Here is a 22629-nt window from a genome sequence, read left to right on the forward strand (position 1 = left end):
CTGTGGTGGTAGAAGTGGGTAGAGAATTGTTAGACTTGTGAAGATTGATAACACATAATATCTGACCTCAGGGACCATAAAATCTGATATTGCATATAAATTTGTCAAGTTCTTTGGTTTTAGATTAACCAGTACAGACAATAAGTAATTTGGTGACTTGAAACAAGCTTTGTTTCTAACAAAGATTTTAATAAATTTCTTAACAGAGATTATATAAACTCTTATTTATATAACAGATAAGCACATATTCTTATGCTTATTGTTCCTTCTCTGTACTCATTTACCTGCAAAAAGGATTGTTATGGGGTGAATTTTATGATCCTCTGTTATTAAGGGTTTTTTTTTTTAATTAAAATTTGGGATTTGATCAGATGAGGACATAATGCTCTTCTGAAAATATGGAAGGAGCTCACATCTCTAAAATGTGGTAGGGTAGCAAGATAATTAATTGAATTGCTATCCTAAAATAAATGGCTTGATCATTCAGGTATGCAAAGACCAGGTGATCTAGTTTTATAATCAGATAATCCAGCTAAGTGTTTTTATTGTCTATGGTATAATTGTTTATCATGTATTTCCTTTAAGGTTCTTTTTTTTTCTTTTTTTTTTTTTAAAAAAAAGTAATCAAGGCTATTCTTAATTATTGGAACTGAGATAGGGACTGTTACTTTGGAAACTAAAATTGCAGAGAATCCAGTGGAATCCTGCAATGCTACCACAGCTATTTGTAGTTCTTTGGGCAAAAAAATTAAAGACAAGAAGTTAGAATTTTTTGAAGAAATTGTTCCGTGGTGGGGGGTGTGTGTGTGGTAGTGGTAATGAATTCAAATCACATGTAATTCACTCAAGATAAAGCTGCCTCTGTAAATAAGACTTTCCTATAGAAGTAGCCCCAGTCAAAGAGTTAGGATTAGCCCAGTCAGAATGTGTTTCTAAATTTTTTAAAATTTTTACAAATTAATTTTTAAAAATAAAAGTAGTTAAAAATACAAGTATAATATCATTCTTTCATAAATTGGTTAGTGTAAATTAAGCCAAATCAATTCTCTTTATGTAGGAAAAAAATGGATTTTGTGGAGTTACACAGCTGAGGTCATACTTAGGAATAAGTGTCTTTTTGAAGAAGGCAGGGATCATTGTTTTATTCTCGGATACCCAGTCCTTGGCACATGGTTGGGGCTCAATTTAATGTATTAGTGAAACTCATTATTGAATTTCAGAGATCGAAACTCCCAGACCTCTAGTGAGAACAGCCTTAGATATTTTATGGCTTTACTCTTAGATTTATTCTCGTGTCAGAATAGCAGTTCTGATTTTTCTTTAACTCAGTAGAATCAGTTAATGAAGTGATGGAAAATAGAATCCTCTAAACAAATCAGAGACTAAAAAATTGTATGCATTTATTAGGAAAAAAGGGGAGCAACCACGTATTTGAGAACAAAGACTGTCTGTTTCATTGTTTTTATTGTTTAATTAATACTTTAATTTTATTTTTTAGACCTTATTGCAATATGCAAGCAACAAGAATGCCTCGGAACATATGGTGTATCTTCTGGAGGTATATCGACTTGCCATCCAAAGCTTTGCCAGTGCACGCCCATATTTAACTACTGAATGTGAAGATGTCCTCTTAGTGCTTGGCAGATTAGTACTGTAAGTTGAAGTACTTAAGTCACTGTTAAAATTGAGTACTTAGGTTGTAATGTTTGTCTGACTTCTCTTTACTATGAAATCCCATTATTCAGAGCACCAGAAGTCATACCTTCGAATGAAATTTCCTTTGCTCTGAGTCTTCATACTCTGGTTCCTAGGAGATTAAGTACAAGTGAAGCTCTAGCCAGACAGCATAATCAACATAATCTTTAATTGCCTCCAGAGTCTCTTCTCACTCAGGTTTAGCATCCAAGAATGATACAGTTTCTTTATTTAGGTATAGATCAGTATAACTAACAAGAGTATCTGGAAACTGTAGTGGTCTTTGAGGATCACCTTGAGGGGAAATACTATGAAATTCTGCAGTTCAGTTAGATTATTGGAACTAAGAAAATTTTACTAGCAGAAAATATTAGGATATATATAAGATTACCAGCCTGAGTCAATAATAATTTAGCTGCTGTTTTAATATTTGGCTGCCTATTAGCAAATAAAATTATACCTTTCACATAATTTTCATCTGCAAATTGAAGAGGTATAACAGCTATTCAATTTTTAGATTTGTTTAGCTTACAGATGGTTTGGGAGGATAACTTCTAGTCTGGGTGGTCTTGATATGTTATAAGTAGAGAAATGATCTTGCCAATCTTTCTGTTCCTTTGCAAGTGACAAGAGCCTACACACATGATAGTTACATATATTTATCTCCTTATCAGCTGAATTGACAGTAGCATGAGCTCCTGTTTTTGTCTTCTGGAATCAGAATGGTTCCTATTTGAGTACCCTCTTACATCCTAATAAACTAAATAAAACTGCTTGGAATATGATTTCTAGAGGGAATATATTATTTTCCAAATGTTTTAAAGCCACAGTGTCCTTATAATGCCTCCTGGCTTTTCTTCTTTTCTCTTTTTTAAAGTTGAAAAGCCAATATAACTACGTTGAAGAAAATTTTAAAGAGTAAGAAGCATATTTCAAAAAAATGTGAAACATATACAATATCATTATCATACTGTATTTGACATGTGTATAGCCACATTTATATACTGACTTCATTATTTTACATTATAGGAGTTGTTTTGAATTACTGCTTTCAGTGTCTGAAAGTGAACTGCCATGTGAAGTCTGGGTACTCTTCCTTCAGTCTCTACAGGTGAGTTGATTTGGGCTGAAAAAGTCTTTGTTAAGATATCCAAGACACCTACTTAATTTCTCCCAGCAAACTCAAATGGAAAATTTTGAAGAAAAACAAGTACATTGTATATTGGTATTCAGTTCATGAAATTTTGAGAAAGAGGTCTTCCAAATGAAGGGATGTGTTAAAAATTGTTTTTGTCTTTCATTTGGTTTTGTTAGCCTTTGTATAGCTTAGGAATGAACACAAGTTTTCATTACTCAGAAACAAAGTTTGAAAACAAAAGCAAAGTTTTTAGACAGAATAAAGCTATTATAAATATAAAATTGTATGTAGTTATAAGGTAACAGTATTTGGATCATTCTGAATACACTTATCTAGTAATTTTCCCCTAACACTTCAGAGATTGTGTCTAGCATAATGAGTCCCTCAGACAACCAAAATAGTCATCATAGATTCTATTCATGCATTTTACTTACAGAAGAGCTACATTGGCTCTCATATTGGCTTGATTATCAGCTTCCTTAATAGGTAAGTACATCAGAAAGCAGCAAGTTATGGAGGGTAGAATTGGATAGGAGGAAAATACTACAGGAGGCAAATTTGCATGTCATTGATAGAGACAGAAAAACTGTTCTAAAAAATACACACAATAGTAATAGCTGTCATTCGTTATCACTGTATACTAAACACTGCTTTCTTTTTTTTTTTTTTTTTTTTTTTTTAAAGATTTTATTTATTTATTTGACAGAGAGAAATTACAAGTACACTGAGAGGCAGGCAGAGAGAGAGAGAAGGAAGCAGGCTCCCTGCCGAGCAGAGAGCCCGATGTGGGACTCGATCCCAGGACCCTGAGATCATGACCTGAGCCGAAGGCAGCGGCTTAACCCACTGAGCCACCCAGGCGCCCCTAAACACTGCTTTCTTTTATGTGTTTTGTGTCTTGTAATCAAATTACAAACCTTATAATGTAGGGATCATTTGAATCTCCATTTACAAACAGGGAGACAGGCATAGAGAATATTAATTAGCTTGCCCAAAGGATTTATACCCAGAGCTTGCTTTTTGCCAGCTACTTCTTGGGACACAAACTCTAGTAGTCTGTACCTGTTTGATATAGGCACAAGTAAAGATTTGTATATTAACATACATACTTCATTATCTGGACATTTCTTTCCTTTGGGATATATAACCCAAAATGAAATGATAATAATGTTAATCTTTTTGTTTTGGGGAAAAGAGGATTTTTTTTTTTGGTCCTGTCCTTGGCCTATTTTAATCCCTATAATGTGATCCTAATTCCTCACATACTCATACAGCTGGTAAAATCACCTTGTCACACTGTGTTTTGAGGCCTGCTAGTAGTTTTGTCCTGGCATACAAAGGTCTAGAAGGGCAAATCTTACTATTCTTGTTTGGGTTGTTACTGTTTACTTATAATAGTATTCTTTGCAGAGAGAATACTGTCTTATTTCTTTATTACTTTCTTAGATCATATGCCTACATAAAATACTTGCCTTTTCTCTCTACCTGTGTAACTTTTTCCACTGTTTATCAGATAGGATGTATTTTTGAATATGTGTTGAATAAAATGAATTTCAGTAGAGGTACAGATAAATCTAAGACATGGTCCCTGTTGAAATCTAAAAGGTAAAAGCCCTGCAGTTTTCTTATTTTAGTGATAAATGAACAAGGCAGCAGATAGTTTTGAGGAAAGTTTTGGTAAGAGAATAGTTTTATCAGAGCAGGCTGCAGACAGAACACTCTCATTCACTATGTTCAGTTTATGTAACCCTCCAGATCTTTTGCCTATGGATATGGATTTTCTAATAAACAAAAACGAGGTCCTATTTTTTGCAACTTTTTTAAACCTAATTTTATCATGGATGTATGTCTAAGTTTGTATCTGTAGTTCTCCCTTATTTGATGATTGCCTGCACTTCTGTTACGTGGTTGCACCATAAGTTATTTGGCCAGATCTCTGTAATTTATTGTAAATAGTACTAAGTTAAACTTCTTGAGCTAGTATTTCTTTATTACAGATTTCAGGATGTGGACTTGTATATTTTTTACCTTAAAAAAGAAACAAATTTGGGGCGCCTGGGTGGCTCAGTGGGTTAAAGCCTCTGCCTTCGGCTCAGGTCATGATCTCGGGGTCCTGGGATCGAGCCCCGCATCGGGCTCTCTGCTCAGTGGGGAGCCTGCTTCCCCCCTCCCTCTCTCTGCCTGCCTCTCTGCCTACTTGTGATCTCTGTCAAATAAATAAATAAAATCTTAAAAAAAAAAAAAAAGAAACAAATTTAAGTTTTAAAATGATTCTTAAAATTCTACCATAGTTTTAAAAGATTTTAATATTACCCTTTAAAAGTAACTTTGCTGGGGCGCCTGGGTGGCTCAGTGGGTTAAGCCGCTGCCTTCGGCTCAGGTCATGATCTCAGGGTCCTGGGATCGAGTCCTGCATCGGGCTCTCTGCTCGGTGGGGAGTCTGCTTCCTCCTCTCTCTCTCTCTGCCTGCCTCTCTGCCTACTTGTAATCTCTCTCTGTCAAATAAATAAATAAAATCTTTAAAAAAAATAAAAATAAAAAATTTTTAAAAAGTAACTTTGCTGTAATATATACTTGTTGGTAACAAAGAATTATACACATCATTCTTATGCAGAATACACTGTATTTTGAACAGATGAAAAACAGAAAGCTGTTTTTATTTTTAACCCAGACTCTGGTCTTTCATTTTAGTTTCTGTGTATCATTGTGGATGGTATTATTTCCTGCCAAAGTGTGATGATATGGGTCTATTAAATATTACATATAATTTACATATAAGGTAATCAGACACTGCAAATTCTGAAATTTTTACATAGAATCCTCATTTTCATTGTAGAATAAATGCTTGTTATCTTAAGTTAAGGAGAAAGAAGCCTGAAGAGAGTTCAAGCCCTTAAAGGAAAAATTGCAACATTGGTTGAATACTGCTTTTAGTAAACTGTTAATTGGAAATAACACTTTCTGTGTCAGTTCTAAATTTTAAAACCTTTCTCTTGAGAAGGTAACAGCATATTGGGAGTGCATGTGTTAAAAACCTACAATTTTGACACTAAAATTATGGGAAAAAATGAATTTTATTTTTTTATATTTCACTTAAGTGAATATAAGATTATATTCTTTGGTCTGTGAACATCATTAACTTATATTTTCCAAAGAATATTGCTATAAATGGAAGCTTAATGTTTCATGAGAATTTCAGCATTCTAAAATGAGAAAAAAAAATTAAAATTTTAGAATATGGGAACAATCAGCAATCCTCACTAGTAATAGAGGACAGTGGAGACATAAACTTAATAATTTATGTCAAGTTAAATTTCTGATCCCTTTCTCTTGACACTTTGTGTACATAAATATTTTGAAGAACAAACTATTGGTAATTATATTTGTTTTCTGAGGAGATTGAATGAGCTAATAACCTAGGCTTTCCATGACTTTAGATAGAGCCACTTTTCATTTAAAATGTCATTTGATAGAAGAATTTAAACATTGAAAAAATACATCACTTGGCCTCATTAAGTAATACTTCTATTAGAAGGAATTGCCTTTGTGAGTACTGTAGAATCCTTTAAAAGAAAGCTGTACAGTGGCCTTAAAATAATTTAGTAATGTGAGGTTGTAAATTCAATTGTCATAATTTTACCTAAGGAGAATTTAGGAAAACATTTTAAAGGTGCCCTTTAATTTAGTGAATACATTCTAGTTTCTTTCTTTCTTTCTTTTTTTTTTTTTAAAGAAAATAGTAATAGAATTCACAAAGCTTTGAGGAGTTTTTTTTCCTGCTTATTTCTTTTTAGGAAATGCAAGATAGTAGTTCCTTTTGTAGATGTTCAGATACATTGAAAAGGCAAAACTGTTTTTCACATTGCTTATTAGCCTATTTTCTGGATATGCTGTTTTTGTTTTAGGAGTCACATGATGCATTATTGGAATTTGGGAATAATAACCTACAAATACTGGTTCATGTTACCAAGGAAGGGGTGTGGAAAAACCCAGTTCTTCTTAAAATTCTGTCTCAGCAGCCAGTAGAAACAGAAGAAGGTAAGCCTTAAAACTTTACTGACTATATTGAAAGAAGATATAGATCTAAGAGTATTATAATTCATTAATGGGTTAGAATTTTGTGACTTATCACCTATGTGTCTATATCCAGTCTGTTCTCCTTTGAGTAGTAAAAACTAACCGTTAGCATTTAATGTTTTGCTTAAATATTCTTGTTTTAGGTAGTGTTTTAAATATTCCTTGTACTTACTTTAAAATGTTTCATTGAGTAACAGTGTTCATATAAATTTTCTGAGATACAAATGAATAATCTGTTTCTAGTCTTTGGTATATGGTAGAGCTTTGCTCATATGTTCTTCACTGGTTACTATAGCTAAGAACCATGAAGAAAAATTGCTTTTTTATTTTAAACCTATGAAATATTGGAATTTAGCATTTTGTAGAGAAATGCAAAGAATGAAAATTTTTATTTGCAGAATCATTAGTTTAAGAACAGATGATTTGTGGATTTGAATTGGTATTTGCATGTTAAGCACAAAAAATTACCTCATTTGATACCACCAATTGTGATTTCATTTGCTTTAAGTTAGTAGAAAATTAAAAGGATCACATTTTGTTAAGTATGTTTCTGTAACAAAAATGAAGTTCAGAAGAGTTTTTATACTTCTGGTATGTCTTTAATTTAGGTCTTAAACAGACCATTTGAATATCCCAGTTAACTTACTCATTTATCAAGTTTGACAACCTACTATACACATGCTATTTTAGTGAGAAGATTGGCGATGGGAGTTCTCAGAGTTTTCTCTTGGTTCTTTTTCTCTGCTAATTCTGCCGCTCATTAGGGGAAAAAAGAATAAGAGAAAGCTGTTAAGTAGAAAAAGGTTGGTTTTACTGTTTTCTGTTGAGGTTTCCCCATAAATCTCATCCCTTTGTAGATACAGGCAGATGGAGGCTAAAATACCACTTTTCTAATTAATAAAAGTTGCTTAGAGGACAGAACCAAGTAGTTTCAGAATAATCCCAGAATTAGGAAGATCCCAGTCCAGATGAGGCTTGACTAAGGCCTAGAAGAACGCTTACTCAAGGTATAGTCAGGCCTAAGCCCAAGAGGAAGAAGGGTGGAGTGGTTATTAAATGTCCCCACTTTATTAAATATTCTCTTGATGTGCTAATCAAATAGATCACCCTGTCTCAAAAATTAACAGTACTTAATTTCTTTTCATACAGAAAAAAATCAAGAAAATAGGGAGAAGCACTGCTCTCCTAACGTCTTGTCTCCTCTCTATTCAATAAAGATTAAGTACCCACTATCTTAAGACTCTGAATGGGTACAGAACACCTGCATATCTAAGCAATTATTCTGTGAACAGCATATAAGTGGTGGGCAACCTATATAGTCTTCCTGCTTTCTCATTTGGCTCTTACCCTAATTTTAGGTCAGGAGATGAGGAAGATTCTTTTATGGCTTCATTGCTCTTGTAGCCCAGGTATTAACATTCATTTCAAACTAGAAAGCAGTAACCGTCATCTCATTAATTGTCCTCTGTTCAATAAAAGTACACATTTTTTAGCCTCCAAGGAACTCAATAAATGCTTTTGCTTATTTTGTTTATTTATTTATTTATTTTGGATTAAAAAAAAAAATTTTTTTTCCCTGTGGTGCCTGGGTGGCGCAGCAGGTTAAGGGTCCAGCTCTTGGTTTTGGCTCAGATTGTGATCTTACAGTGGTGGGATCGAGCCCTGCATTGGGCTCCATGCTCAGAGTGGAGTCTGCTTGAGATTCTCTCTCCTCCCCTCCCCCCCCCCCCGCATTCTCTCTCTCCCTCTCTCACTCCCCGCCTCCCTCTCTGAAATAAACAAATAAAATATTTTTATTTATCTTGCTTTGAATTCTTGAATTTTGTGTCCTCCCCATCCCCTAAAAAAACAGCATATTACTGAAAGAATGTAATAAATACCAGTTGTTGGTTCTTCTACCTGGAACAGTCAGCAGAGAAATAATGGGTTCTCCCACCTAGATTTTAGCCCAAGTACTAAAGATCTTTCCATCCCCAGTGGCCTCCCACAGAAGGTGGGATGGTGAGACCAAGCCCACCTAAGGCTACACTGATGGTTCCCATTCTGAGCGTCAGCTCACGGAACTGTCCCTCCTCGCAGCAGTGATGGCAACAGCTTCCTAGATCCAGGCGGCCCACTGACCAGGAGACCTCAGCCCACTGTGAACAGTGGGGACCCCCACCACCATAATGGAGTGATTCCAACTCCCAACTCAAAGGACACCCAGAGCTACCATCTGGTATCTGCTAGTATTTCCAGTTGACTTCTACCCTACCTGGCACCCTCCTTCCCCTACTTTCCCATATCTTATGACATCAAAACAATGGCTTTTCCCCTTTTTCCTTGAGGCTCAGAGCCAGAGCTACAGTCTTTATTTTTTTCTCTCTCTCTCCCCTACTAAGAGTTAAAGGAAGGGTTTCATCCTTGCTCAGATTCCTTTCCCTAAATCAAGCTGACAAGGAACCAGCTCCTACACCATTTCCTTTCTTCCCCACCCTAGTTTATTTTTTGTGACCCCCTCTACCCCTGACCTCTGAAGCCATTTTATGAATTGTCATGTGCCGCTTGAGCCTCCAGTAAAAACAAAAATGGGCTTTCCTGTTAAAAAAGAAGACTGCCTTCGGCTCAGGTCATGATCCTGGAGTCCCGAGATGGAGTGCCACATCGGGCTCCCTGCTTAGCAGGGAGTCTTCTTCTCCCGCTGACCTCTCTCCTTTCATTCTCTCTCTCTCTCTCCCTCTCAAATAAATAAAATCTTAAAAGAAAAAAAAGAAAAAGGCTGTTTTTAATGACCTTAAATGTTAACCATTTTTTACGTGTTGAAGTATATACAAGGTAAACTGTCACGATGTTTACAATTTATTTTTAAATGGCTCAGGAAAAGAAAAACCAAGGAAAGATTGCAAAACAGTTCAATTGTTGAATCTAGATGGAAGAAGGGATATATGATTAAAAATTATTTTGTGGGACGCCTGGGTGGCTCAGTTGGTTAAGCAGCTGCCTTCGGCTCAGGTCATGATCCCAGCGTCCTGGGATCAAGTCCCACATCGGGCTCCGTGCTCGGCAGGGAGCCTGCTTCTCCCTCTGCCTCTGCCTGCCATTCTGTCTGCCTGTGCTCGCTCTCTCCCCCGTCTCTCTCTGATAAATAAATAAAATCTTTAAAAAAAAAAAAATTATTTTGTACTAGCCGTGTCTGGGTGGCACAGTTGGTTGAGTATCCGACTGTTGATTTTGGCTTAGAATGTGATCTTGGGGTTGGGTTGAGCCCCACATAGGGTTCTGTACTCAGCGGGGAGTCTGCTTGGGCTTTTCTCTCTCCCTCCTGCTTGTACTCTCTCTCTCAAATAAATAAATGAAAATTCTAAAAATTTATTTTGTACTAAAATGACAAAAATACAGAAAGGATACTTGTTGGTGTATACTTTATTTTCATTTTAAATATAGAAATGTATAGTTGAATTTCCTTTTTAAAAACAAAGTTAAGGGCTGCCTGGGTGGCTCAGTGGGTTAAGCCTCTGCTTTTGGCTCAGGTCATGATCTCAGGGTCCTGGGATCAAGCCCCGCATCGGGCTCTCTGCTCTGCAGGATGCCTGCTTCCTCCTTTCTCTCTCTGTCTCCCTCTCTGCCTACTTGTGATCTCTCTCTGTCAAATAAATATATAAAATCTTAAAAAAATAAAAATAAAAACAAAGTTAATGGACGCCTGGGTAACATAGTCAGGTAAGTGTCTTACTCTTGGTTTTTGCTCGGATTGTGATCCCAGGGTTATCAGGCTTCCTGCTCAGTGGGGAGTATGAGATTTTCTCTCCCTCATTTTCTGCTGCTTCCGCTTGTGCTGTTTCTTTCTCTCTCTCTAAAATAAAACCTTTCAAAAAAATAAATGAAAAACAAAGTTAAGATGTATAATTTGAATTTTAAAACGCAAGATTAGGGGAGCCTGGTGGCATAGCTGGTTAAGCAACTGACTCTTGGCTTCAGCTCAGATTGTGATCTCAGGGTCATGAGCTCAAGCCCAGTGCTGGGCTTTATGCTCGGTGTGGAGTCTGCTTGAGACTCTCTCTTCCTCTGCCCTTCCCCCCATGTGTAGTCTCAAATAAATAAATAAATAAATAAGTCTTAAAAAAATATAGCGTAAGGTGCACCTGGGTGGCTCAGTGGGTTAAAACCTCTGCCTTCAGCTTGGGTCTTGATCTCAGGATCCTGGGATCGAGCCCTGCATTGGGCTCTCTGTTCACCGGGGAGCCTGCTTCCCCCTCTCTCTCTGCCTGCCTCTCTGCCTGCCTCTCTGCCTACTTGTGATCTCTGTCTCTGTCAAATAAATGAATAAAATCTTAAAAAAAAATAATTAAAATGTAAGATTGGTTTTTGTGTTAAAAGTTGTTACAGTGGTGTAATTGGTTGTAGTATATTAAGTAAAGTAGTTTTGTTTCATAGAAATAATAGCCACAGTTTAGAGTGTTATGTGGTAAGCACCATGTTAATGCTTTCCATATCTCTTTAGTCCATAAACCAGGTAAGGGATTACACATGCCCAAGACCACGTAGTTAAAATTGGAGGGCAGAATTTGAACCCAGGTGAGGAGATATTAAAAGTTTATGACTGAAGACTGATAACCACTCAGTTGCTAAATACATGGTTTTATTAAACTCCTCTAAAAATGTAATCATGCTTAGTGTGATGGGGAATACAAAAGTTAACGAGACACGGTATTTGTTTACAAATTGCTCATGGTATAAGAAGGGAGATGACGGAAACATAATAGCAGCTGGTGTCGCGCGTTTACCCTTTGCTGGCCCGGTGCTAAGTATCTTATCTGCATTACTGGTATTTCATTTATGATTTGTTCCTCTTGAGGCTCAGAGAGGTCAGTTAATTTGTCCAAGGGTCTCACCACTTTGTATGTGCCAGAGTCATGATTCAGCTTCACATTGATGATTCCAGAACCTGAAATACTAACTTCTTTACACTATAATCCTTTCTTCCTGTACTTAAAGAGAAGAGTAAGTATGGTGAAAGAAGTAAAATGCTGTGAAGATTTATAGACGAGGGTAGCTTGTATAGATAACATGCCTGTATTCATGGTAGGATTTGTAAATATGCGTACAACATATAAACAGCAGATAAACAGCAGAATCTGAAGTTAGGCAGAATAGTATATTAGTAGGACAGATTAACAGCAGTAAGCAGAACAGGATATTGGGTTGGCAGATGTGGCAGGCAATATATGGGAGAAATAGATTGGAGACTTTAAAAAAGAATTGCTAGGATACAATGAGAATGTAATAATAATTGAGGGACAGAGTTGGTAAGGAAGGATCATGCCAAAATTTCATTTCTGTATGGTTGAGAGAATACCATTACTGAAAATAGAAGTGAGGAATGAGGAGCCGTTTGAGTGGGAGATAGGATTTTGAGTTCAATTTAGTGCCTGTGGGACTAAAATGGAAAAATCCAAGTGGAAGTGATCTGTTTTCCATTACTTTTTGACCTTGACTACATATTAGAGCATCTATGGAATTTAAAACCAACACATACAGTCTCCCTCTCTCTCTCTGTCCCTCCCCTACTCTCCCTCTCTCTCCTTTTTTTCCTCCCTCTCCCCCTCCTGCCACCCCAGGTCTAGGCTTCACCTGCTAAATCAAAATCTGCAGAGTTGGAGCTCTAGAATCTAGACCTTTTTGAAGTACCACAGGAAGTGGGAGCCTTCCACCTATCTATATAGAAGGAACTATGTGATATATTTTAGTGGGAAAAGAAATAGGTCCTCTGTACTCAGAATTCTATTTCTGGAATGATACACAAGAAATTGGGGAGGGAGACTAGAGTACTGGAGTTAGGACAGAAAGGAGACAACTTTTATTGTACACCTTTTTTGTGCCTTTTGAATTTTGTGTCATGTGCATATATGGTATTACCTGTTTCTGGAAAGAATGTTTAATACTATAAACAATAGCCAAACTATGGAAAGACAGTGGTTATCCACTGACTGATGAATGGATAAAGAAGATGTGGTGTGTATGTATATACACAATAGAATGTTACTCAGCCGTCGAAAAGATTGACATCTTGCCATTTGCAACAACTTGGATAGAGCTAGAGTGTATTATGCTAAACAAAATAAGTCAGAGACATACAATATGATTTCATTCATATGTGGAATTAAGAAAGAAATAAAATATACAAATCTGGGGCAGGGAGGAGGGAAACAAACCATGAGACTTAGCAGTGGAGAACAAAATGAGGGTTGATGGAGGGATGTGGGTCAGGGGTGGGCTAGATAGGTGATGGGTTTTAAGGAGGGCATTGTGATGAACACTGGGTGTTGCATGTAATTGATGAACCACTGAATTCTCTTGAAACCAATAATTGCATTGTATATAAACTAACTAGAATTTTTGTTTATTGCTGTGAAAGAGGATAGGCAAGGGGTCAACGCTCAGAGATGAAGACCCTTTGCGCTTCTTTACTCCTGCTTTTATTGGTTGGTCCTTCAGGATAGTCCCAAATCCTTTTTTTTTTTTTTTTTTTCTTTTTTAAGATTTTGTTTATTCATTTGACAGGGGAGAGGTAGAAGAAGAAGCAGGCTTCCTGCTGAGCAAGGAGCCTGGTGGGGGGCTTGATCCAAGGACCCTGGAACCACCACGGAGCTGAAGGCAGCTGCCTAATAACTGAGCCTCTAGGCACACAAAATCACAAATCCTTATCACTGTTTCTCAAGCACATGATGTGTGGCAAGGGGTCTTATAGGAATTAAGAAGATCCCTTTATGGGAAAGATATGAAATGCTAATCTTTGTGTTCTTTGAGTTCTGCTAAACATAGCCTAAGGGACAATGTATACATCTCTTCTTAGGTCACAGAGTGGCTGTTCTGGGCTAAGAAAGCTTGGGGGTGGGGCGGGGGACAGGTAGTACTCTTGGCATTCCAAAGGCCTAAACCCTTTTCCAAAACCTTCTCTACCCTCAGGGGCTCTGTGTTTTAGCAAGCCAGGTGTTAATGGCTGATTTCATGTTCTACATTAATCCCCACATCTCCCCCTTTTTGTTTCTTTAAAGTGGCAGCAAGTAGTTCTTGAGACATTGCTCTGTGTACATATGCTTCACATCTCTGATGGTGGATAGGGCATTTATTCTAGTTTTGCAGACTATGATGAGAAGAAAAATAGTAATTATTATTACAATAGCAAAGAATCCCCATGAGAAACATGTGGGTAGGTTAAGCCACTCCGGATTGTTAGATCACTGAGCTTCTCTATGAAGCTTACGATTTCCTACCACCATCAATGTGGTGAGGATTTGATCCTTTAGCTACTGAACGTCAGAAGTTAATCCATGCATTTGCTTCTTTATCTGTTCCCAATCATGTATGGTCTGGTTCTGGGACATGGGGATAACACAGATGGATTTTTGAGCTGAGTCACATAAGAGGCCTTGCCAATAGGCTAAGACTTCTTGTTTGATAATTATTATTATTATTATTGATAATCAATAGCAGCTCCCATTGGTTGAAGATGTCCTAATATTTTTGATCGATAGTTTGTTGAGTTGAAATTCTCTTGTAGTATTAATAGCCAGCTGATCCACAAAGGCATCAGTCTGAACCGAGTGAGGAAGAAAGGCAACTTACAGGCTAGTGGGAGTAATAATTGAGTTAGCTACGATAAAGCCGCAATGAGTAGACCTAAGAAGCACTTGGGTCTGCTGATGTCAGATAATGCCTCATTCAGAAAGCTAATGGATTTGGATTCTTCCCAACCTCTCGGTAAGATTAACAGGGATAGTGGCATGGTTGAAAATAGGAAAGGCGGGGGTGAGGGGGGAGTGCCTGGATGGCTCAGTGGGTTAAAGCCTCTGCCTTCTGCTCAGGTCATGATCCCAGGGTCCTGGGATCAAGCCTCACATCAGGCTCGCCGCTCAGCAGGGAGCCTGCTTCTCTTCCTCTCTTTCTGCCTAGCCCTCTGCCTACTTGTGATCTCTTTCTGTCAAATAAATAAATAAAATCTTTTTTAAAAAAAATAGGAAAAGGGGTATCTGCCCAAGTAACAGGTTTCCAGAGGGAGATTTGCAGGTCCATAAAAGGACATGGAGCACCTAGATGGCAGCAGAAAGACAAGAATACATACCATGGTAGAACTGGTGTTAAGTACAGATACCATAGCCAAGAATATGTCTTCAGGAATAGAGGGTTTACTAGTCTGTTGTAGAATCTCCTCAGCTTTCTGGGTCATTATCTTAAGGTCTCCCCAGGTCATGAATTTGGCCTTGTGGGTACAGGGGAGGCACCTGATAGCCAGCTGTTTTGCTTCTAGATTCAGGTGACTCTTTTGAGGGCCTGGATTCTGGCTGTGCCAGGCTAGAAATGCTAAACATTTCTAGCATGGATAACCTTGCCCACATATGAGGCTTATGGTTATGAGTTCTACTGGTCCCTGCCAAATGCCCATGTTTGGGTCCTTCCAGAGTACTTGGGCTGGCATTTTTGGTGGGGAGTAAGGTTTAAAATGTTTTTCTTTAGCTGGAGTTTCAAAATTAGAATTTAAATTAAAAAGATCTAGAATAAGCAGTGCTTTCTGTAATTGTGCTTTAGGATCCATATCTCTCCCTTTGTGTTTTGTATCGTGCACTTAAGGGTAGAATGTGCCTCTGAATAATAGCCTGATTATGACTGATTTGTCTCCCAATAATTTGCTGTAATTTATTGGTGAATTCAATAAAGGATTCTGGGAGGCCCTGCTTAATAGAGGCGAAAGAGCCTTGATGATTGCCCTGATCAGGGATTCATTCCCAAGCTCAGTATGCACAAAGAGCATTGTACTAGAGGGTCCATAAGAAATTGTCCTCTATCTGTGGGGGCGCCTGGGTGGCTCAGTGGGTTAAGCCGCTGCCTTCAGCTTAGGTCATGATCTCAGGGTCCTGGGATCGAGTCCTGCATTGGGCTCTCTGCTCAGCAGGGGGCCTGCTTCCCTCTCTCTTCTCTCTCTCTCTCTGCCTGCCTCTCCGTCTACTTGTGAGCTCTCTCTGTCAAATAAATAAAATCTTAAAAAAAAAAAAAAAAAGAAATTGTCCTCTCTCTATGAATGGACTTCTCCCCTTAGGCATATTGTCAACTCTAAGAACTCCTGCTAACTGATGGAGCAGCTTGTTGTTCACATAATCATCATACTCAGTATGTCAGATGGAATACTGAGGGTCCCCAAATACTGCTTTACATAAATGCTTTTGTTTACAAATGAATATTTTATCACATTTCTGTAAATCATTGATGACTTTTTGTTTTTTTTAAGATTTTATTTATTTGATGGAGAGAGAAACACAGTGAGAGAGGAAACACAAGCACGGGGGAGTGGGAGAGAGAGAAGCAGGCTTTCTGCTGATCAGGGAGCCCGATGCAGGCCTGGATCCCAGGACCTTAATGACTGAGCCACTCAGGCACCCCAAATCATTGATATCTTAAGAGAAAGTTTCTTTAATCCTAGAAGAGTAAACATTAGGAGAGTCAGCAATGATTTAAATAAGAGTCACAAAACTGTAATAATCTCTCAGTTCATTTAGTCCCATGTTACTAATTCTTGCTTAATTTGAATGCATCTTCGGTTAGTTCTGGAAGTTTTTACCCATTTCAGTTTTTACGTTTTAAAGATATCAAATACCTGTATTTGTCCTAAGTCCTTTATATGAATTTCCTTAAAGACGAAGCTCATTTTGTAAGAGAATAAGAACAATTATAAATGGTGAAAACCCAGAAACGGACATTGTTAATGATCTGATATGAGAATTCTTTATGATGCTGTTGACAAGGAAACTCAGTTTATTTCTGTAACACATGAAACAATTCAGTAGCCAGAATATTGAGTGTTGATGACCTCATACCAGAAGGTAACATACCAAACAAGCCTAATCAGTCAAGAAGACTTTGTTCATGATTTAAATCTTGGGGAAGTTTGTTAAAAACTTGGTAAGTTTTAAAGGGCATGCCTAAATGGGATTACAGATCGTCAAAGACTTAATAAAGGCAAAACATAGAAACTGTATTTTTATGGAGATAGCAGATTTTCAGTCTTATACCAATCTAATCACAAAATCCCTTTATTTTAATCTTAGTCTGTCCTGACCACACCTAAAATTCCTTTCCAAAAATTTTTCCTTCACAGACTTTCTACAACTTCCTTTTGCATTCACATTTTGTCCCAAACCATCTCTTTCCAAACAACCAATCTTACCTAGGACAAAGTTATCTTCTTAGTAAGTAGTGAAAAGCAGAAACCTATGTCCAGTAATCAATGATTTAGGACCTTATCCTATTTGGACAAAACCTAGATGTCCAGTGAATTTAATCCCATTTGCCATCCTAGCAAAACTTTAAAATTTCAGGTTACTAAAGACTTTGAAAGCTATTTTAACAATTATCCATGAAAACTTTGGGACAGGCAATTAACCATCATTTTAAGTTACGTTTTTGTTAAAAATTGCAGCGGAGAAAACAAACTTATTTGGCCTTCAGTAGATTTTGGTGGAATAGATGTTTCATATTCAGCGCTGGTAACTTTAAATACGTGTCTATCTTAATTAAACTGACAACTTTAACTTAACTATTTTAACTTAACTTTAAATACTGAATTATGTTCCATCTGGATATTCCCTATTGTCAGTTTTTACCTGAGACACGGTAAATTCTAGAGTAAGTGGTGTTAGGTCCAGGGGGCGCTCTTCTTGCTCCTTGATAGTGAACGGAGAATCTTGGAGCCATGGTGCTTGAGGCACCAAGGATGGTCTGGAAGCCAGTTATACAGGCTGCATCCAAGGTGGTGCAGAAAGAGAAAAGGGAGGGGGAAACAAAAGAGGCAAAGCGCTGCCAGAAGGCAGAGAAGAAAGGATTCCTGGTTCTAGAGCTCATCAGCTCCAACAGAGGCACAAGTGCCATGTTTTCCTGCCAAGAAGGGGGAATATACGGTCTATGTCAGGCTACAGAAGACAGAGAATTTCCCCCAAAAGAAAGGGAGTTTCAGCAGCTATTTGGGAATATGCCTTAGAGTCCTCATCCTCAGGTAGACTAACCACAGTTGGCTCCAGTTATAGCCATTAACTTGGGAAATAAGTGAGGGAGAAGCACCTACATCTGTTAAAAACAGAGAGGAGTCAGGAGTCCCCTTTGTCTGGGATAGCCTGTGTTTTCCTCCAGTAACGTGGGTTTACTCAGAGGAGGCCGATTTAGGTAATTATCATGCAGTATGTCAGGAGGGAGTTTACTAGGCAAACACGTTCTGCAAGAGGCTGTTACAGTGCTGGTATAGAGCAATGAAAATACCCTAGGTAACCTAGGTCTCTTTGCCCTAGAAGAGATCTAACTGATAGATCCCAGATCAGTCCTTACCTAAATTTGGCAATCCAAATCATTTCCAGTGGGTTAAAAGGCACCCCAAAGGATAGTCTTTAGGAACAGAAGGTTCATGACCTAGAAAATCTACCTGACTCCCAGGTAGCATCCCACACAGGATGTCAGAGGTCCTGGTGTCAGACCAACCCGAGGTGTCCCCAGAACAAAATCCCTGTGACCACTGCCACTGATACAGGTCCCTATAAGAGGGAGGCCTGCCCTCCTCCCTGCTAGACTACCGTGGGTACCGGTGTATGGACCTAAAGACTGTGCCATGAAGGTCATGCCTTATTTTACCTTGCCTTGAAGAACCTGCTGTTTTTAACCCATGGAAAACACTAGAAGTTTTACAAAGGGGAAATCGTCCAATTTTATAGGTTAAGTAGTTAGTAGAGGACATTGATGGACAGTAAAGATAGTCCATTATGGTCTAAGTAACATTGCAACACATGTAATCTTTACAGCCAACTTCTAGCCTAGGAAATGGTCCCATGAAGTATTGCTTGCTAGATAGAGCCCCCAGTAAGAATCGACTAAGTGGAGGGCAAAGGGGGCAAGGTGGTGGAATTTCCTAGTCAGGGGTAAGAGGGAGTCCTTCCTCTTTGTTGTGTCCAACTTGAGAAGTTAAAGGGCAAATTTGGGGAGCCGGAGGAGTTGTAGTTCCCCTTCTTTTTCTTTAAAGACGTTTGAATTGTCCTCAGTATGTAAAGGGACCAGAGCGGACCTGACTAGACCTCAGATAGTAAGAGAAGCAAGGTATACCTTTTTACCTTGTTTATGGCAGTGTTTCACATTCTTTCCAGTTCTCTTCCATACTTCTAAATCTAACGTTCCTCAGTCAGGGAACCTTGGTTTCAGTTTAGTAACAACCCCTGACAAACCTCAGAGTTGGTCCTCCATTACAGAGGTCGTGCTCAGCTTAAGGAGCTGTTCTTATTTATAGTAGCCCCGTTAACCTTTCAAAGTTGCTTTAAAACATGTATTGTTGCTGTCCGAGAGAGGCTTTGCCCCGTATCATGAGTTCTTAGAGAACTTTTAATTCTGTAAAAATACCTAAGCCTAAAATTTCCCCATAGTCGGCCATAACCCGATGCCAACTTATTGTGCACAGACTTTTCATTTTCGGGGCCGGGGGTGGGGTCCGTACGGTGTCCATTGCATGATGGTCATGTTGGGGTCACCACATGCTGGGAATGGTCAGCAGTCCCTATACCTAGAGATAAACGATTATTCCACACTTAACTGTGAAAGAGAAGAAGGCAAGGGGGCCAACGCTCAAGAGACGAAGATCAACTAGTTAGAATTTAAATAAAACTTTGAAAAAAAAAACTGTGCAGTTAGTTTTGATGTAGCTAAGACTGGGCCAGTGGCTCTCCCTGCAGTGGCTTATCATTAATATTAATGATTTCTACTCCATATATGGCCTGTGGGCAAGGCAGCATGGTTATCATCTGAGAGGCTTGTTAGAAAAGCAAAATCTCCGGTCCCATTCCAGACCTACTGAATTGGAATCTGCATTTTAACAAGATAACCCCTGGTTATTCAGACGGCACTTTCAAGTTTGAGAAGCACTATTTTAGATGAAACACCTAAATCAATTTGTTCCTGACTTGCCTTTGACATATAATATTCTCACCTCTATTCTTTAAATAATGGTGTGTAATGATGTCATATGCTTGTTGAGTATCTGCTTTTCATAAATTGAGGGATTGTCTGAACACGGTAAAAGTCAGTGCTCAGATGCCTAATTCTTAGTACCGCTCAGAGCAGCGTTTTTCAAAGTGTGTACTGAACCAGGAACATATATTTTACATTGTACTAATAATATGTGTAAAAGGGTTCTCTGGTCAAATCAGTTTGGGAGACATTGGGTTAAATAAAAGTGAACAGTTTTCTTTATTGCAGGACTGTTCAGAGATTTGACCAAGGAATCCTTTTTTTTTCTAGGACTATCTCTCAGGTCTTTTGGTCGGTGGAACACACTTTGAGAAATTCCTGGTTTAGAGGAAAGAACACCACTGGCTTTGGAATCCTTGGCAAGTTACCTCATTTCTCTGAATATTAATTTTCCTAACCTTAAAGTGGGGATAATAATACTTGCCTTGGTGGTGGTGTGAAGAATAAATGAAAGGTACATAGAAACATTCAGCCTAAAGCTTGGTACCTCATAAAAGTGTTCACATGGTAGTTGTTAATGTTCCATGGGTTACTTCTTTTTCTTGCACTTGTGCTTACAGATCCTTTCCGTATTCCTTAATATCCTAATCAGAAGAGAGGGAGGAGAAAGTCAAATAATTAATTTTGATAAAATGTTAGTAATTTTATTAAGAATTTTGGTGTTCAGAATAAAACTACTCAGTAAGGTGGGAATCATTAGCAAATTTAATTTATTTTGCTCTATGCTCTATTAGATGAGTATTGAGATCAGAATAAATTTCCCAAGTTATATCAGCTGAACTTTTACTCAGCTGATATAACTAACCAGCAACAGAAGGTGTCAAACTTTGATCACTTTGAACTTAACCTTGATGTGTTATGAGGTAATGTTACCAAATTTTTATTTTTCCTTTTTTCTAGTCAATAAATTGATTGCACAAGAAGGACCTTCCTTTCTGCAGATGCGAATAAAACACTTGTTGAAATCTAACTGCATCCCTCAGGCCACTGCTTTATCAAAACTGTGTGCAGAATCTAAAGAAATTTCAAATGTGTCATCTTTTCAGCAAGCCTATATCACATGCTTATGTTCCATTCTCCCTAATGAAGATGCCATCAAGGAGGTGAGTAAAGCAAATAAGCACTCTTGTCGTTCACAGTTACTAAGTAGATTTTGACAAATTCTTGTCGTTCATAGTTACTAAGGGCAGGATGAAAACCAGAAAACCACTTTTCTGACTACTGAAAAGTGCCATTTTTAATTGCATATAACTGTTCAGCGGTTGGAATATAAAGTTTGTTTTGTAGGTGGATTCGAAAAGTAGAGAATATGCAGATGGGTATTTATGTGTTTGGGCAGTGATTTGCTTTGAAATCTTTAAATGTAAAGTTATTTTTTTAAATTGATTTCTCTGTGTTTGGGGAATGTAGAAATTATTACATCAAAAGATAAACTAAACAGAATGGCGCTTAGCTGTAGTTTAAGTTACTTCATACATGTAAGTGTAAGCAGAGAAGTGTAGGACTTTAGAACCCATGAATACATTTTGAGCTATTACTAAGTGGATAAGCTGGTTACCATGGAAAATAAGAACAGTTGAGTCTTTTTAAAAACCTATTTTATCAGTCAGATTGCATTTTTTTAACCTGAATCATTGTCTTTTAAAAAGTTGGAATTTGCTTTCTCTAATAGTTTTTGATAAATTATATGGAGAAAGATGAGGAATTCCTAGCTATGTTCCATCATCTACCTATAATTCTCTTAGATCTGATACATGGATTCTCATTTTACCTGTACACTGAACTTTTCTTATTAAAGGTAAGAATCCCAAGGGTCTGGCTTTATGACATAGTAATTCTTAAACTTTAATGACAATTTCAGCTTACAGTTTTATATATAATTTCCTACTCCAAATGCAACTCTCTTTCTACCTCCCTCCTTCCCCAGGACCAAAAATCTGTTGATCCTTCACCTGTGTCACTCTCCCTCATCCTTCTCATGTACTCACTTCCCTCCTTACTCTGCTTTTCCATAGTCAGTCAAAATTACCAGTCCCTCACTTTCTCTACTGGTTTCTCCCTTAATTGTACTTAATTTGACTAACCAGCATCCTGATTATCCCTAAATCTTTACTGCCTCTATGTCTTTGCTGTACCAGTCAGTCACATTAAATTTTTTAAAGCCCGTTCTCTTTCCACTTCATAGATTACTATTTCATACTTTGTCATTTTTCTTCAAACCAATACTGGAATGCTTTCTGCCCCATTGCACTTTCCATTGATGAACTTTCTCCCTATTTCTCTGAGGAAATTGAGGCAGTTCAAAGAGAATTTCCATAAGCTGCTTCCATGACATCTGTTCCGTTCCGGTACCTGTATCTATGCATGCACACCTTTGCTTTCATTACCAATGATAACTATCTGTTCTTCTACACAAGGCACTCCCCTTGACCTCAGTATCACATCCCATCTGCTCTCACCTCCGCAAGAATAATGCTACAGTACTTCTTTTCTCTACTGCATCATCAATTATACCCCATTGCTGAAACCATCCTGTCAGAATTTATGCTGTTCTTTCTTTCATCTTTAAAAAGATTCCACTTCCCCTTCCAGAGACCACTCGATTTTTCTCCTGGCCTTTCAGCATAATTTCTTGAACAAATTGTGTGAGTTTACTGTTTGTTTGGTTTTTTTAAAGATTTTATTTATTT

The 22629-nt window shown here is 37.8% G+C and overlaps 1 protein-coding gene across 1 annotated transcript in view; it reads left to right on the forward strand.

Annotated features, from left to right (window-relative positions):
• The window catches only part of RLF (RLF zinc finger), a 95527-nt gene that overhangs the window by 30596 nt on the left and 42302 nt on the right, over positions 1–22629 (forward strand). The window contains exons 2-5 of the mRNA XM_004740683.3: positions 1499–1653; positions 2725–2806; positions 6739–6871; positions 20840–21042. Coding sequence (XP_004740740.1) covers positions 1499–1653; positions 2725–2806; positions 6739–6871; positions 20840–21042 — 573 coding nt within the window. The remainder of the gene's footprint in view (positions 1–1498; positions 1654–2724; positions 2807–6738; positions 6872–20839; positions 21043–22629) is intronic.

Source organism: Mustela putorius, unplaced genomic scaffold, assembly GCF_011764305.1.
Source record: "Mustela putorius furo isolate JIRA1106 unplaced genomic scaffold, ASM1176430v1.1 tig00003853_pilon_pilon_pilon, whole genome shotgun sequence".
Classification (NCBI taxonomy): Eukaryota; Metazoa; Chordata; class Mammalia; order Carnivora; family Mustelidae; genus Mustela; species Mustela putorius.